Source organism: Dromiciops gliroides, chromosome 4 (assembly GCF_019393635.1).
Source record: "Dromiciops gliroides isolate mDroGli1 chromosome 4, mDroGli1.pri, whole genome shotgun sequence".
Lineage (NCBI taxonomy): Eukaryota > Metazoa > Chordata > Mammalia > Microbiotheria > Microbiotheriidae > Dromiciops > Dromiciops gliroides.
The window spans coordinates 442,852,207-442,870,267 of record NC_057864.1 but is presented as its reverse complement, the minus strand read 5'-3'; the positions used below and the strand labels follow the sequence as shown (position 1 = coordinate 442,870,267).

Here is an 18,061-nt window from a genome sequence, read left to right as displayed (position 1 = left end):
AGAATAGCAGAGCTGGCATTCAAATTCAGGTCTTCTGACTTCAAAACCAGTGCTTCTTCCACTGTACAGTGCTGCTCAGCCATTCCCTAACAGGTCACATCCCCAAAGTCTGGAAACTAGTTTGAAACTACGAAAGCAGCTTCCCATAGGAAGTGCTCCAAATGATGGTGAGGTTCACAAACCCGTGGAGTATTTTGACTAGAAAGGTAAAGTGCTTTCTCTTAGCCCTAATGGTGTTAGGACAATTACTAGACATAACTAAAAGTCCAAAGATTTCTGAAGAAGACAGACAGTGGATTGAATGCTGGGAAAAGGTTCTGTGATTCTCAAAGCAATATGGAATCCAGTTGAGGATGATATCACCCTGCAGAAACAAATATGGAAGAGAGGCAACTTTGAGGGGGTTTTTTTGTTGTTGGGTTGTGTTTTTTTTTTTTTTTTTGGTGAGGCAATTGGGGTTAAGTGACTTGCCCAAGGTCACACAGCTAGCAAGTGTCAAGTGTCTGAGGCTGGATCTGAACTCAGGTCCTCCTGAATTCAGGGCCAGTGCTCTATCCACTGTGCCATCTAGGCACCCCCCCCCCCAGGTAACTTTGGGAGAAAATCTATATGACAACTGACCTCAAACACTTGACACTTACCAGCTGTGTGACCCTGGGCAAGTCACTTAACCGTCTTTGTCCCACCCACCCCCTATATATATATATATATATATGACAAGAATTTCTGGCTCAGACTTCTTGACAACACTATGATAAGAAGACACTGTTCCATTTTCTATTTTGAGCTTCCAGACATTGTTCCTGAAAACTAGAAGGTCATAGCACCTGCACAATCAAGTTTGAGAAAGAAGCCACAGTTCCGTTTTTGACCACCTGGCAAGTGTGCTTGTATTTCCCCTTCTGTTACTTGTTTCCAGTTGTGTATACTCTTATCTTTCCCTCCTACTTTCTGTAAAATTCCATTTTTCTCTGCTGCTTCTATGTTCACATCCTATATAAGGTTGCTGAAGTTGATGTTCTGGGCTCACTCCTCATATATCATTAGTTGAGCCTGTGATCTGAGGGTAATAAAACTGCAGTTCATTATCTCTGTGTCACTGATTTATAGTGATTGACAGGAGTACCAAACCAATGGACCTTTGAATAATTTTCATCTAATTCTTAATGAGTTCTGTTTTGGATGTATTGAGTTTGAGACATCTATGGAACATCCGGTTGGAGATGTCCAATAGGCAGATGGTGATGTGATACTGAAGCTCAACAATTAGGCCTTTTTATATTAGGATCAGTTAAAATCAAGGGGTTATCTGCAGAGAGATGACTATTAAACTTAGGAAAGCTGATGATATTTCCAAGAGGTTATAGAGAGAAAAGACAAAAGCCCAGAACAGAATATCACAGGGCACTCATGTTTGGGGCCTGTCTTTCATGATAATCCTGTAAAAACTGAGATAGAGCCATCAAACAAGTAGAGGGAGAATCAATAGAAGAAAGACCCAGTAGGAGGGAATCCTATTGCTGCAGAGGGATCAGTGAGGATGAGGACTAAGGAAGAGACATGAGATTTAGCCATTAGATAATAAGAGAGTAAGACCTTCCTCTTGGAGAAGACTACTAGGGGCCAGTGCTGAGACTTCCCTCTGCACCAACACAAGACAACTCAATCCCCCAACCAAACCTTTGTTTCCCCATTTCTCATCCCCCAACTCCCAATTCTTTATCCCACTCCTCAATCCTCCCACTCCAAAGTTCCCATCAAACACCCTTCCATTGTGCCCCCTGGAATGCCGGTTCCATAGGCAACAAACTTCTCTTCATCCTAAATATATTCCTCTCCCACTCCTTCCATTTTCTAGCACTCACTGAAACCTGTCTCTCTCCTGAAGATGTAGCCTTCCTGGGCACTCTTTCCACTACTAGCTGTACCTTCACTCATTCCCCTTGGCTCACTGGTCAAGACAAGGGAATTGGAATACTACTTACTTGCTTCCACCGCAACACTAGTAATCTCTCCTCCTTTCAGGTCCTTTGTATTCATAAATGCCACCCAAACAAGATCCCGACAGCTGTTGTCTACTGACCTCTAAGTAACTCCTTTCCTCAACAAGGTCAATAATTGGTTCAAATTTTTTCTCTCCCCGACTCCTGCCCATTTATAGTGACTCTTCCTCAAACACCCTAACACTCAGTGCCTCATCTTAATCATTTTTCATGACCTCCTCCATCCCATCTCAGTCACACACAAAAATGATCATACCTTTGATCTTACCATCACTCACAAATACACCACCCCCATGTTCACGAATTCCCAAATCCCTTTATCTGACCGTAATCGATTAGTTTTCTATCCCTCACTCTGCCTTCTCTTACCAAACCTTACTCTTCACCCACACCAAGACCACCAATTCTTTGACCCCTCAGTTCTCTCTCAGGCCATCTTCCCTATACTAGTCATTCTCTCCTCTTTCCCCTAACTTTACCCCTTGGTGAACCAGTTTACTCTGCCCTTTTCTCTTGAGTCTTTTACCATGTTTCTAATGGTGCCCTGCTAAGCCTCAACCTTGGATGACTCCCACCATCTACCACCTTTACTCCTGCTGCTGAATATGGGTGGAGAAAATCACACAACTCTTCTTACCAGATACACTATAAATGTATGCTACACAACCTCAACTGGGTCCTCACTGACACTGACAATCCTTCTATACAAACCTCATCAACTCATTATCCCGTTCTCCATAGTGGCTCTTCCAAATATTTTCATCCTTCCTCAAACCTCCCATGTATATCCCTCCTCACCATCCTCTCAGCTAAGAACTCTGCTTCATATTTTACAGAAAAAAAAGTGAGGCTACTCACTGTGAGCTCCTTCTCCCCTCTTCCTCCCCTCATATAACTCAGATTCCTTCTGCCACTCTCTTCCTTCACTCCATTTCACAGGAAGAGGTAGCCTTACTTTTTTTTTTTTTGGTAGGGCAATGGGGGTTTAGTGACTTGCCCAGGGTCATACAGCTAGTAAGTGTCAAGTGTCTGAGGCCAGATTTGAACTCAGGTACTCCTGAATCCAGGGCCAGTGCTCTATCCACTGTGCCAGCTAGCTGCCCCAACCTTACTCTTTACCAAGTAAATAGATGCCATTCCATCCCATCTCCCCTTCTGTCATCCCCACTCTTTCACTTTTTTCCAATTTTTCCTATCTACTAGCTTCTTCCTTTCTGCCTACAAACATGTCTTTCTTTCTTATCCTAAAAAAAAAAAAAATTCATTTGGTCCTTTCATCCCCAGTTACTATCATTCTAAATTTCCTTAGCCCTTTGTGGCTAAACTCCTTGAAAGGGCCCTTTATAATAGGTGCCTCCACTTTCCTTTCACTCACTTTTTTTTGTTTGTTTGTTTGTTTGGTGAGGCAATTGGGGTTAAATGACTTGCCCAGGGTCACACAGCTAGTAAGTGCCAAGTGTCTATGGCCACATTTGAATCATTTACTTTTTAACTCCTTAGAATCCAGCTCCTGAGCTCATCATTGTACCAAAACTGTTCTCTGCAAAGTTAACAGTGATTTCTTAATTGCCACATCCAATGGCCTTTTCTCAATTCTTATTCTTCTTGACCTTTCTGCAGCCAGTGACATTGTTTATCACCCTTTTCTTCAGAGTCTCTTCTCCCTCGGTTCTCCGACCTATCAGAGCACTCCTCGGTCTCCTTTGCTGAATCCTCCTCAGGGTTCTGTCCCAGACCCTCTTTGCTTCTCTCTTTTTACTTCTTCATGTGGTGATCTCATCAGCTCCCATGGATGGAATGACCATCTCTATACTGAAGATTCTCAGAAGTATATCCTGCCACAATGTCTCCACTGACCTCCAGTCTTGCATCTCAAACTTGCCTTTCAGACATCTCAACTAGATGGCCAGTAGATGACTCGCTATGTCCCTTCCTAACTTCTCTATTACTGTTCAGGACAACACCTTCCTCCCAGTCCTTCAGGCTCACAACTGGGAGTCACGCTGGACTCCTTCCTATTCAAGCTGTTGCTAAGACCTATTGCTTTCACCTTTGCAATGTCTCTCAAATATGCCCCCTTCTCTCCTCTGATACTGCCTCCACCTGAGTATAGACCCTCACAACCTTGTGCCTGGACTATTGCAATACCTGCCGGTGGGTCTGCCTGCCTCAACTCTCTCCCCACTCCGATCTGTTCTCCATTTAGCCACCAGACTGATTTCTACAGCAAAGGTCTGATCATGTCACTCCCCCCACAGCCCATACCCCCACATACACTTAATAAACTCCAGTGGCTCCGGATCACCTCCAGGATCAAATCTCTAAATTCCCCATTAGGTATTCAAAGCCCTTCGGAACCCAGCCCCCTCTGAACTTTGCAGTGTTCTTACACCTTCCTCCCCAAGACATACTCTTCGATCCAGTGACACTGACCACAAATGGGACTCTCTATCTCTCTGCTCCTGGCTATTCTCTGGCTGTCCACCATGCCTGGAACACTCTACCCCCTCATCTCCACTTACTAGCTTCCCTGTTTTCCTTTGTCCCCACTAAAATCCCATCTTCTCCAGGAAGCATTTTCCAGCCCCCTTTCATTCTAATGCCTTCCCTCCATTGATTATTTCCTATTTATCCTGTTTGTAGCTTGTTCCCACATATTTGTTTGCTTGTCTCTCCCATTAGATTGTGAGTTCCTTGAGGGCAGGGACTGTCTTTTGCCTTTTATTGTATCCCCAGCTTTAGTACAGTGCCTAGCACATAGTACTTTTTTTTCCACATGGTACTTTTGCGAAGGGAGGTGGGGGGGGGGGCGGAGATTTGGGTGAGGCAATTGGGGTTAAGTGACTTGCCCAGGGTCACACAGCTAGTAAGTGTCAAGTGTCTGAGGTCGGATTTGAACTCAGGTCCTCCTGACTCCAGAGCCAGTGCTCTATCCACTGCGCCATCTAGCTGCCCTCACATAGTACATTTTTAATAAGTGTTTACTGATTGCTGTAAGGTTGTAGAATTTGAGCTAAAAAGGACCTTTGGAGTAATTCAGTGGTTTTCCCCCATTTAACAGATGAAGAAACTGAGTCCTAGAGAAGCTAAGTGACTTGGCCAAGGTCACACAGGTAGTCACAGAGCTGGGATTCAAACCTGTATCACAAGACTCAAAATTCAGCTGGAGATCACTGGTAACTTGTGAAACCATTGTTTCAATCAAGGGAAGGGATTGGAAAACAAATTGCAAGAGGTTGAAAAGTGAATGTTAAGTTCCAGGAGGACTTGTAGGAGTTGAGGACACAAGAAGACATCTATGAGTACAAAATGTGAATATTAAACTTGGAAGTAGCCTGAGATAGCATGGAGTCTGACTCCCTCTTTCTTTTTTTTTTATTTTTATTTTTTTATTTTTAGTGAGGCAGTTGGGGTTAGGTGACTTGCCCAGGATCACACAGCTAGTAAGTGTTAAGTGTCTGAGGCCGGATTTGAACTCAGGTCCTCCTGACTCCAGGGCCAGTGCTCTATCCACTTCGCCACCTAGCTGCCCCTCCTGACTCCCTCTTTCTACATATGAGGAGGCTGAGCATGAAAGCAGTGAGATGTGAGATCTCTCTTATAATGGTACCCTCCCCGACCACAACTCTTTTATCTTTGGCAATAGGAAGTTTTAGCACAATACACCCACTGAATCTCAGAGGCCCTTCTTTGAAAGCCAGAGTGTAAATATGTAGTAACAGCGATCAGATGAGGGGAAGGCTTCACTTGCCAATGTGCTGGGTGATAAACACAGAACTCCATTTTCCATGGGACCCCAAGCCCCAGGAGCTAGGCTTGAGTACATAGGTCAGAAGTTTGAATTCGTATTAAATGCTATGCTAGTGATGAGGGATTGTCATCACAAATAAGGAGACAGGGCAAGAAGGAAGAAAAGCAAAACCTTGTGGGAGGACTACAATAATTCCCAGACAGAGACAGGAACAATAAGCGCCCTCTGACCCCTTCTCCAAGCCAGAGTTGTCAGGTGTGGGTGGGGAGAAAGGAAAACTGCTGCTATGCTTGAGTTAGACACATATCTCTCAAATAGCAAAGCACATGTTGTTGAAACCCCCAACTTTCCTGTGGGAGAAATATGTTAGAAGTGTCCTTTCTTTGTTCTATCATATCTCTGTTTTGGCTTGGCCTGGCAACCATTTGTTTCTTTGCTACATAAACTGCTCCGAACATCAGTGGAATGGCCTTGGGTATCTGAAATTTCAAGAACCAAGACAAACTTAACTGTGACAGGGAGAGAGGAACAAACACCCTTTGAGCACACTTTGTGAGCCGAGCTTTGTGAACTGAGGTCAGATTCTGGTCCGGGAATTTCAGACTGACCTCAGATGTTTCTCCTGGGCTTAGTTATAAGCACAGGTGCCTGAAAGAATAATAACCTATGTTTAGCACTGTGATGTTTACACAACATTTATCAGACATTATTTACTTTGAGCCCTCCAGCTGCTGTGTGAAGTAGGTACTGCGAGTGAAGTTTTCCCCGTTTTATAGATAAGGACACTGAGGTTCAGGGGATTTAAGTGATTTGTCCACAGTCATACAACAAGTAAAGGTTAGAGGCAGAATCAGAACCTAGGTCTTTATAACTCAAAAGACCTTTGCTCCTTTTTGTGGTGGCTAAGAATTGGAAATTAAAGGGATGCCCATCAATTGGGGAATGGCTAAACAAACTGTGGTATATGATTGGGTATATAATTGTGCTATAAGAAATGGCAAGCAGGATGATTTCAGAAAAACCTGGAAAGATTTACATGAACTGATACAAAGTGAAATGAACAGAACCAGGAGGACATTCTACACAGTGACAGCAATATTGTTTGATGAAGAACTGTGAATGACTTAGCTATTCTCAGCAATGCAATGATCTAAGACAATCTCAAAGGACTAATGATGAAGCGTACTATCTGCCTCCAGAGAAAGAACTGATATTGTTTGAATACAGGCTGAAGCATGATATTTTTCACTTTCTTTTTCTTTTATTTGATTCTTTTTGTACAAAATGACTAATATGGTAATGTTTTACATCATTGCACATTATAACCTATCTGATTGCTTATTGTCTCAGGGAGTGGGGAGGGCCAGGAAAGAGGGAGGAAAGAATAGAATTCGGAACTCAATACTTTTTTTAAAAAGACAAATGTTAAATTGTTTTAACATGTAATTAGGGGTGGGGCATTGAGGTGGCTCAGCGGATAAAGCACCGGCCCTAGATTCAGGAGGACCTGAGTTCAAATCCAGCCCTAGACACTTCACACTTACTAGCTGTGTGACCCTGGGCAAGTCACTTAACCTTCATTGCCCTGGGGAAAAAAAAAAAGAAGGAATATCTTTTAGTAATGTTGACTTCCTGGGGAGTTGGGGAATCCAGCCTTCTAGAGGGTGAAGGAGGAATTCTTGGGCAGAATTTCCAAGAGAGGAATCTCAGCCTGGAAATTTAAGAGCAGCAGGGGACTGAGCCACAACGTAGAGAAGTTAAAATGTGAACTTTGCCCTTTGGTACAGGTGGAGCATCTTGTTCAAGGAATATCATGAGACCAGTGTCACTGGATCAGAGTATGTATTGGGAAATAAGGTATAAAAAGATTGTATAGGAAGGAGGGGGATTTGAACACCAAACAGAGGATTTAAGAATTTGATCCTGGAAGTGACAGGCAGCCACTGGCTTGTTATTGATGGGGGGGGGGGGGGCGGGGAATGTAACATGGTGACTGTGCTTTAGGAAATTCACTTTGGTGGCTGAATGAAAGATAAATTGGAGTGGGGAAGAGACCTGAGATAGGAACTCTTTTGTTGTACTGTCGATTCAGTCATATCTAACTATTCATGACTTCATATGGGGTTTTCTTGGCAAAGATACTGGAGTGTTTTGCCGTTTCCTTCTCCAGCTCATTTTACAGATGAGCAAACTGAAGCAAACAGAGTTAAACAACTTGCCCGGGTTCACGCAGCTATTGCAATAGACCAGGTGCAAAGTGATGGGGTTCTGCACCAGGGTGGTGATAGAATCAAGGGGAGAAGGAAACATATCTGAAAGATGTTACAAAGGTGAAATCAAATCATATTGGTATCATGGGCACTGGTATCATATTGGATATGGGGGAGTGAGAGATAGTGAGGGGTACAGGGTGACTCCTAGGCTGTGAGCCTGGGGGGCGAGGAGGGGGGCAGTGTCCTCTACAGCAAGCCTTGTTCAACTTTTTCCATTCGAGACTCCTTTTTGCCAGAGAAACTTTCACATGACCCCGGGTGTATAGGTACATAAGATAGGTATACATAACCTTTGACAGTTGCCCCCACATTCAGTTACACAACCCCATAAGGGGTCTCAACCCATAGTTTAAGAAGCTAGGCTCTACAATAAGAGGGAAGGTAGGAGGGGGCAGGGTTTGAGGGGAAAGATAATGACTTCAGTTTTGGACAGGAAATAAGTGTGTACAGTATGTAATGCTATGGCTTACCCTGGTGTCCACTAAGAATTGTCCCAATGGACTAATGATGACTCATACTATCCACCTCCAAAGAAAGAACCCATATTGACTCAACACAGATTGAAGTGTGCTATTTTTCACTTTCATCTTTTTTATTCAAGTTTTCTTATACAAAATGACTAATATGGTAATTTTTTACATGATTGTACATGTATAACCTTTATCTGATTGCTTACTGCCTCAGGGAGTGGGAAGGGAAAGGAGGGAAGGAGGGATAGAATTTGGAACTCAAAACTTTAAATAAAAATGGTTATTATTATTCAGAAAAAAAAGACTTGGTGTCCAACAAATATTTAATGTCTGATAGCAACCAACAAATTAGTAGATTGTGCCTAGTTTGCATATTTTGTCTTCCACTTAGTGGTTAACTTCAGTGTAGAGTTTCTATGTAATAGCTATCTGATCATTTTGGCAAAGTGCTGCATCTGTCTGTCATAGGGAAGAAAGAGCACTGGACTTGGTGTCAGGGGCACCCGGGGTTGAATGTGACTCTGGGCAAATCCCTTCTGCTCTCTGATCCTCAGTTCCTCATCTGTAAAATGGAGGAATCAATCTGTTAGCATTTATTTCACAGGATGGTTGTGTGGATCAAAAGAGATTGAAAGTAAAGCACTTTAAAGTCCTTAAAGGGCTACATAAAAGTCAATTATTAGCTCCCAGCAATGTGTCTAATAGTAGATGTTTAAAAAATGTGAATCGAATTGAACTGAGTATTTAACAAAGTCGTCGGCCAAGCTGAGCACTCTTTCTTAGGTCTTATAGCAGAAAAGATTCTATCCATTTGGGAAATACTATTTATTAGAGTGAATTTTTTCCTCACATTGAACATTTTGCTAAGTGAATTTCCTCCAAGATAGAAACATCTATGAGAGCCTACTGCATTTTAAGTGAATGTTCTCTCTCTCTCTCCCCCTCCCTCCCCCCCCCTCTCTCTCACACACACACACACACACACACACACATACAGATCAGCACATGATGAACTGAATTTTGTTACCTCAAATTTTTCAGAAATGTGAAAGAATCAATTTTTAGAAAAATACTCAGAAAAGGCAAGAAAACTACATTTGAACCACATTCAAACAGTGGGAAGACACATGTAGGTTTGTACTCTAAAGCCAAACCTAATTTTTGGCCGCTCACAGGCACCAGAGTCAAGTTAAGAGAGACCCTCCTCCTTCACCTGTTTCTCTGTCAATTGCCTGACTCTTTAAATAGGCCCAGATCTCATCCCTCTTCTTTTAGCAGCGGAGGGTCAGGTTACAGGAGGCAAAACAAAATAATAAAATGGATGTCAGGATATTTAAAGGGTTCAGTCTGTCCTCCCCACATTTCCTGTGCCTTTCTCTAGTGCTAACCAGGAATCAGGGTCCCCAGCAACAATGCCACTGTTCAAAATTCCAGGTAGGTGAGCCAAGGCACCCTGAGGAATCTGCTTTGTATTGATGTAAGGTTTTAAATCTTCCATTTCTTGTTCGTGATAGTTCTCATAACCTTCTACTTGGGTGCTCAACGATCAATTTGATAATGTAGACTGCAAGGGCAAACAAGTCCTTGAAAGAGGACTCCGGCATGTGCCCCAAGTGTGAACAAAGAGGGATTGAGAATCCCAGAGTGAGAGCTGGATTGGGTACCAGGTGTCCTACGCAGGTTTGTGTGATGCCCGAGTTCAAAGAAAACGGTGTGCTATAAAGAGTGCTGAATTTGGCAACATGAGACCTGAGTTTGACTCTTGTATCTGCCACTTAATTGCTGGAGGACATCAAATAAGTCACTTAATTTCTCTGGGCTTTCATTTCCTCATCTGTAAAATGAGGAAATTGGACTAGATGATCCCTACAGCCCTTTGTAGCTCTAAACCTATAATTCTTTTTTTTTTTTTTTAATGTATGAGGTATTTTATTTTTTCTGTTACATGTAAAGATAGTTCTCAACTTTTGTTTATACATGCTTTACAATTTCAGATTTTTCTCCCTCCCTCCCCTCCCTCCCCCCTCCCCTAGACAGCAGGTAATCTGATATAGTAAACCTATAATTCTAATGATCTGTAAAATAAGGAGTTAGGACAAGGGCCTCCTTGGCCCATTCCAGCTCTCAACCTATGACCTATGTCTTTGGTGCTACAAGTGGCTGAAAGTTGAGGGTGGTGGTAGTGGAAAAATTAGCCTGGAGCTTTCATCCTGGGATCTGAAAAGAGTAGTTTAAAGAGATGAATTAGGGAGGAAGAATGATGAATGATGATGGGCAGCTCTGTAATGGCCATGCTCAGAGGGGACTCGCTAATCAGTTAATGTTGTTCTTTGTTTCATGAGTCACCGCAGCCAATGAATTCATCACAAGGGGCTAGCCTGCCTCCCTCCTCACTTAGAAAGCTGGTGCTCCAAAGGCAGAAGCCTTCTGCTACCGGAACATACCCGAAGCCTTTCTAGCTTAGCAGCATCTGCTGGAGCTCACACTCTCTGGCATAACCTTTCAGAACTCAGGGCTCCTTCTGTGCTGCACAGAGGCATCTGAGTAAGACCTGGTGGGGAGAGACTTGTCTAGAGGTAGGAATCTGGCAACAAACAGAGATAGCAAAGTGAATGCTGCTATTCTTCCCTGTACCAAACGACACATTTCTGTTCCAAAGAAATGACTGATCACTCTGGTTATGACTTCTATGACTTGATCATACCTACTTGTTTTGTTTGTTTATTTTATTTCTAACAGCTAAAGAAAAACGTGAGTACTGTGAATTGTTTTCCCCTTCTGTGTGACTTGCTGAAGTCCCAACAGGATGAATGAGCTGTGTGCTAGCTCTTGATTCAGGAACATGGAAGTTTTTTCAGCAGTGTTACATGAGTACTAACTAAAATATTAGCAACTGGCAGGTTTTGCTAAGGATAATAACCATTACAGATTATGGCGAATAATCTCAATGTTCTGATAGTTTGCAAGTGACTTAAAATGCAAAATTTTAAGTGAATCTCCTTGGGGATGGATTTAATATTGTGAAGTAAAACCATCTTCACCTGAAATCAGAGACATAAAGCGGGTGGATTGGGTCCCATCTTAATTAATTCTCCCCTAATATCAGTTGCAAATTGATTTAATTCGATCTACTTTATGAAGTGAACAAAGGTTCCTTTTCCACTCTTTTCTTATTTGTCATGATAAAGAATCATCTAAGCTCTTTTCGAAGGCTTCGGAAGAGAAGGAATACACTACTTTCTGAAGCAGGCCATCCAGTCTCTGGATAGATCTAATTTTGGGGAACTTTTCCCCAATAGCAAGGCTAAATTTGCCTCTTGGCCATTTCCACCCATTGCTGCTGGTGCTGCCCCCCAGTGGCCAACAGGACAGGTTTAATTGTTCCTCCTTCAAAGACACAACTATCAGGTGCCTCTGGATATTCTTTTCTCCAGGCTTAACACACTCAATACCTGCAACTAATCCTCATGTGAGATGGATGCAAGGCCTTTCACCATCCTGATTGCCATTCTCCATAGACCCTCGAGTTCATCAATGTCCTTAGACTGTGGCCCTCTAACTGAATATAAAACTCCTAGTGTGGTCTTAACAGGACAAAGTACAGAAAGGGTATCTTCCCTCCTTGTCCCAGGAAGCTCTGCCCATCTTAACACAGCCCAAGAGCATATGAGCTTTTTTAGTTAATGCATCACGCTGCTTACTCATTGAGTCTGCCGTCTATTCACTCCCCACTCCCTTTCCCCAACTCTTTGTCAGACAAACTGTTATCTAATTCCATCGTATGTTCATGGAGTTGGTTTTCTTTTAGCCTAAGTGAATGATTTTAAATTTATCCCTATTCAATTTCACCTTGTCGCAGTCAGCCCAGTGCTCTAGTCTGTTAAGGAGATCATTCTGAAGCTTAACCAGACTGTCACCCTATATCTCCTAGTTTGGAATCATTTGCAAATCTGTTGTGCGTCGCATCTGCATTTACCCAAGTTATTGATTACAAAATCAATATCCAACAGGGCCAAGGACAGATTCCTGGAGTACTTCACTGGAAACCTCCTTCCAAATTGACTTTGAACCATTAGTGACTACTCCCAAGTTAAGGATTTCCATACAGGTGGTAGTACTGCAATTTCAGTCTCTCAGGCTAAGAGATACATGGCATGGTGAGAAGAACACTGGCCTGAGAGTCAAAAGATCTAGGTTCTAATCCTGGCTTTGCCACCTAACTGAGTGATGTTGGGCAAATCACTTCACTTGACCTCTCTGGACCTCCATTTTTGTCATCTGTAAAAAGAGGGGGTTGGGCTAAGTGATCACCAAAGTCTCTTCTGACTCTAAAATGATAGATTCAGAACTCTGCCATATTTCATGTTAATTTCACTAATTGGCTTATAACCACTGCTGAAAAAATAGCCATACCATCCTGAATTTGTAGAGATCATTGGTGTTGGATGCTGAATCAAGCATGTTCCCCCTTCTCCAGGGATATTATAGCCAGTGTGCTCCCTCTCCTAGAATTATTCCTGGAAGGAAGGCAAAACTATTGAATACAGAACCAGGCTATGATAATGTCTACAATACACTAAAACATTGAATTGAGTTCATGAAAAAATTATCAATTAAATCACATTTTGGGGGTTCTAGTGGTTGCCAGTAGGTTAGTTGTTTCTCATATTTTCAGAGACTAGAGTATCGTCCCATGGATATAGATGTATAAAATACTCCTTGAACTTGAAACATTTTTATAAGTATAGCTGTCAGGGAATAGTTGACTATGTGAGATGAATGAACAACTACCCAAAGTATAGGTTGGTATCTGACACATGTACAGGGTCCACTTCTGCTATGTCAGGAAATTCTGTTGAAAAGGCACTGCTCCAGCATGAGATACCATCTACACCAACATTACTAACTGACTTTTTTCCCATTTGCCCCATGCTGCATCCATGATATCTATTAACTTCCTGCTCAACTCCTCCCCTCAAGTTGCATGTGCTTGCAAAGCTAAGGTAGGACTTGCTTTGTCCTGGGAAAACCTGTTGGAAATTCTCTTTTCTCATTAAATCTCCCTTTTGACCTTTGAATATCTTTTGTGTTCTCTGAGAGTTGAACAAAATTGCAAGCTGTCTTCTTGTTTGGGGATTTCTGAATGCTGTGCTTGGATTCATGGAAACTTTTTCAGTGCCAAAAAAATGCTAAACTTTAGAGAGAGAGAGAGAGAGAGAAAAAAAAAAGAGGCAATTGTAATGGATAGAAAGTCAGCCCCAGAGTCAGGAAGACCTGGGTTCAGCTCATACTTCTGATACATATTGTTTGTGTGACCATGGACAAGTCACTTATCCTCTTAGTGCCCATAGGCAACCATAAATTATAGAGGAGTTGCTTTATCTATATCAGGGGAGAGAGTTTCTACATTGGGATTTCCCTACAAAAATAAAATCATAGGTTCAAACCAAAAAGAAAAAAGAAATGAGATAAATAGACTACAGGAATGTAGCCAAAACACTCAGTTGTTTTGTTAACTTGGCCATGACAACAGGGCAGGTTAAAACTGAGTGTAAATAAATATAAGTGAAGCTAAATTTGATTACTATCATGTCATGGACCCGTTCTTCTTCTGATACCTTCCATGGAAGTTGCCTACTGCTACCCAAAATACATCATTTCCCTCATTCATTTGAATATGATTTGAATGTGATAACTAAAGCTAATGAACAAAGAAACCTGCAAAAGTGGAAAAGCAGATGATAAGTAGGCTTTTTATATAATATTGCTGGGCTCTCTTGCTATAACTTCCTTAACGGCTGTGTAGACATTGCTAGGGGGTATGCCTCCTTGGCTATTTATATGATTTGCTCACTCATCCTAAGGGTTATATCTCCATAATCTGTCATTATAACAGCTAACTCCCCATCTGTCATCCTTATCACTACTATCTGGAACAGCAATTGAGTGAAGGTGTTCTGAAGGAGGACTCGACATAGAGTCCTTTAGACAGTGAGGTCCTTGGCCATTGATGAACTATTAGCGGGATGAATAAAATTGAAGGGAGGTAGATAGAGGGATTTGGATTTGAAACCGAAGGACCTGTGTTCCAATCCCAACTTTGCCACTGTACCTGTGTGACCTTGGACTAAGTGTGTCACTGCTATGGTGTTCAGTTTCCTCTTCTGTAAAATGAGAGAGCTGGACTGATCTCTAAAGCCTCCTTTGAGTATACTGCTCTGAATGTGTAACAATGTACATTGAGTATACTGCTCTAAATGTACGACTACAAAAGGAGTCAATTGTCTATTTAGAGCAATACAGGCCAAGAGGCCTTTAGAGGACAGTTAGTACAGATGGCCTGTATCAACATCTAGTGGGACCCTCTAGCCATCAGAAAGCATGATTCTTAGGATCTTGGCTTTATCCTTTGCAAAGTTATGCCCCTCTCCCTATTTTAAGAATGAGAAAAGGGGCAGCTAGGTGGCGCAGTGGATGGAGCACCGGCCCTGGAGTCAGGAGTACCTGAGTTCAAATCTGGCCTCAGACACTTAACACTTACTAGCTGTGTGACCCTGGGCAAGTCACTTAACCCCAATTGCCTCACTAAAAAAAAAAAAAAAGAATGAGGAAAGCAAGACTCCCATGAGGGAATTGACTTGTCAAAGGTCACACATGAGAAAATTAGCATAAAGCTCCAACTCTGTGCTTCCCTATGATCTGTGCCCAATATAGGGAAGTTGGCTCTGATCTTGAACTCAGCCCATCCCTGGTGTGCTGAGATCTGAGGAATGCCAGGAGTGCCCCATATGGATCAAGAGGGAGAAGGGACCAAATTTAATTGCCAAGGAGAGCTCTGATCAGTGACTTTCAAACCTTTCTCAGTGGAGGAGACACTTTAGGACTAAGGACTCCGGGGAACTTAAGCATATACTGCCTTGAAATCAGAGGATTCAAGCCCTATCTCTGTCATTCACTGACTGGCATTTGGGCCAAAACTTTATTTCTCTGGGCCTTCATTAGGTTATCTGTAAAATGGGAAGATTGAATTAGATAAGTTCTTAGGCCCCTTCCAGATTTAAAAGCCTATGAATTAGGTTGCATAGGAAAACACATCAGTTTTAAAAGGATTGATGAATGATAAAAGTTGAGTTCTTCTGTGTTCTTAGGCCCCAGGTGGGAAGCTGTCAAACTCTTGTAACAAATCCCTTGCCTTGTACCATGAGCAGACCTGCAACTAGGACGGGATGTGTTTAGGAATGTGTCCCAGATGCCCACAGGGGTGATGGGAAGGGGGTTGCACGAATCCTCCAGTTTGGAAGTATATGTTGGGGTACTGCTTCCCAACCTGAGGGAGAAGCATCCCTTTTCCCTTCCCCATCAGCTTCCCACCCACCACCTCCTCCTAATTGCTCCCAACCTCACCCCCTAAGTTTCCATGGCTGTCATGCCTCTCTCCCAGAGCACCTTCCCACTTTGGCAGGGCAGAGTGTACCCAGCTCACTTCTCATTTCCCAGGTGCCTCCTGGCCCAGGGATCAGAAAGGAAGGGGTTCCCTGTTAGATGCTCCAGCTGCCTTTGTACCCTTCCCCCAGATTAAACAACCTTAGCCCTCCCCACCACTGTGTTCCTTTTTCTTTCCTTTCTCTGGGGCCTTCTAGAGCCTTCCTCTAGCTTGGTACAGAAGGGGGTGGGAACACGAAGGAATGAGGATTTGAGGAAGAGTGTTTGAACCCTGGCTCAAAAACATTTCAATTCCCTTGTCCTCAGTTTCCCCATTTTCAAAATGATATAAAACGACATGACCTCCAAAGTCCCTTCCAGTTCTAAATGTCTGATCGCATAATCCTAGATCTTTTCCCCTCATATCGTTTTTATTTTATGAAACTCACCAAAAAAGCTTTTTTCAGAAGACATCACATCTCTTGGCACTCTCTCCTAGGCTGGTACCCATTCTCATCCCCACTGACCAAGAGGGCTAGAAGGAGAAACTTCTTGCTTCTCACTGCTACCTTCAGTTCCTCCCTCTACTACCATTACTCAGCAACAGCTTCTCCTCCTATAAAGTTCACTCCCTGCTGTCCCGATCTTTGTTACTATCATCTGGGGACATGCAGGTTATTTGTCCTCCCCTGAAAGGCTGCCTTTTAATTTTTTTCTTCACTCCAACCTCTTCCCCTTTCAAACACTCTGACCTCCTAGTTCTTTGATCTTAGTAAGACTCATGACCTATGTGGCCCCACTTTATCTCAACCAAATACATGCCTTAGACACCAACCCACTCCTCTCCCCAATGCCAATGAATTTGCTCCAAGTGTAAGAATTCCTAGTTATAGCCCTGACCCTGACATCCACATGTAGACAGTCAATCAATGGTAGAGATTGATGAGAGAATGCAGCACTAATATATGAACACTTCTTTTAAAGCAATGGATGAAGCAACACGAAGCTTTGCAGAAAAAGTTTTTGCTTCCGAAGTCAAAGATGAGGGAAGACGACATGAGCTTTCACCATTTGATGTGGATGAGGCCTGCCCAATTTCTCTAAGGGAGATGCAAGAACACATATTCCATCTGGAGACCTTATCCATCACCACTGAAGGGAAGAGGTAAAATGTGGTTTGCACACTATAGGTGCTTAATAAATATTTGATGAATGGATGGATTTGTTGCCTTTATCAAATGCCAGAGCATTTCATTGAATTCAGTTGAATGTAAACTGCTAGAAGGCAAGGATTGTTTTTCAAATTAAATTTGTATTCTGAGTACTTAGCAGATCTCCTTGAACAAAACAGGCATTTAATATTGATCATTTAGTTTTATACACATACATACTAATATAGGTAGATGTTTCCTCAACTAGGTTTTAAGCTTTTTGAGGGCAGGGACAATATCTTTGAGTTCATTTCCTTCTTCCACAGAGGCTATCAATGACAACAAAAATAAAAATTTATTAGCACTTCTTCTATGCAGAATATTGTGCTAAAGTTGGAGAAAATGCCAAATTTAGCCAAGACATGGTCTCTGATCTTGTGTAGTTTGTTGCCTAGGAAGGATAAATGCAGAAACAAAGGTAGCTGTAATATACAATTTTACAGTAAGTCCATTTCAGAGGGTACTCTATGAGGGGAAGTGTCATGGACAAATGGGGTGACAGAAGAGGGCTTCCTGGAGAAGTTGCCATTTGAGTAGGGTTTTGAAGGATGGATAAGCATTTGATAAGTAAGGAGAGGGATGGAGAGCCTTCAAGACATAGGAAGCATCATAGACAAAGTTCAAGTTAACTGAAGCATAGAATCTGTGGAAGGGATAAGATAATACAGAGAAAGGAGGGCGATTGGTCATTGTGAAGGGCCTTAAATGCAAGGAAGGGAGCTTGGAGACTCCTCATTAGCAGATATAGAATCACAGTTTCCAGCAGTTTTTGTCAAATAGTAAATTCTTATCCCAGAAGCTGGAGTCTTTGGGTTTATCAAACAGTAGATTACTATAGTCATTTACTACTGTGTCTTGCCTAATCGATTCCACTGATCCACCACTCTATTTCTTAGCCAGTACCAAATAGTTTTGATGATTGCTACTTTAC

At 42.4% G+C, this 18,061-nt stretch overlaps 1 protein-coding gene across 2 annotated transcripts in view; it reads left to right on the top strand.

Moving 5' to 3' along the window:
- The first annotated feature begins 9,808 nt into the window (after window positions 1-9,808).
- AMPD1 (adenosine monophosphate deaminase 1) overlaps window positions 9,809-18,061 on the top strand; it is a 48,437-nt gene continuing 40,184 nt past the window's right edge. Inside the window, exons 1-3 of one of the 2 annotated variants that reach the window (XM_043999851.1) lie at window positions 9,809-9,931; window positions 11,237-11,248; window positions 16,904-17,084. In XM_043999851.1, the coding sequence (XP_043855786.1) occupies window positions 9,910-9,931; window positions 11,237-11,248; window positions 16,904-17,084 (215 nt within the window). In that variant the 5' untranslated portion in view covers window positions 9,809-9,909. The remainder of the gene's footprint in view (window positions 9,932-11,236; window positions 11,249-16,903; window positions 17,085-18,061) is intronic. The other variant, XM_043999852.1, reaches the window with a different exon arrangement.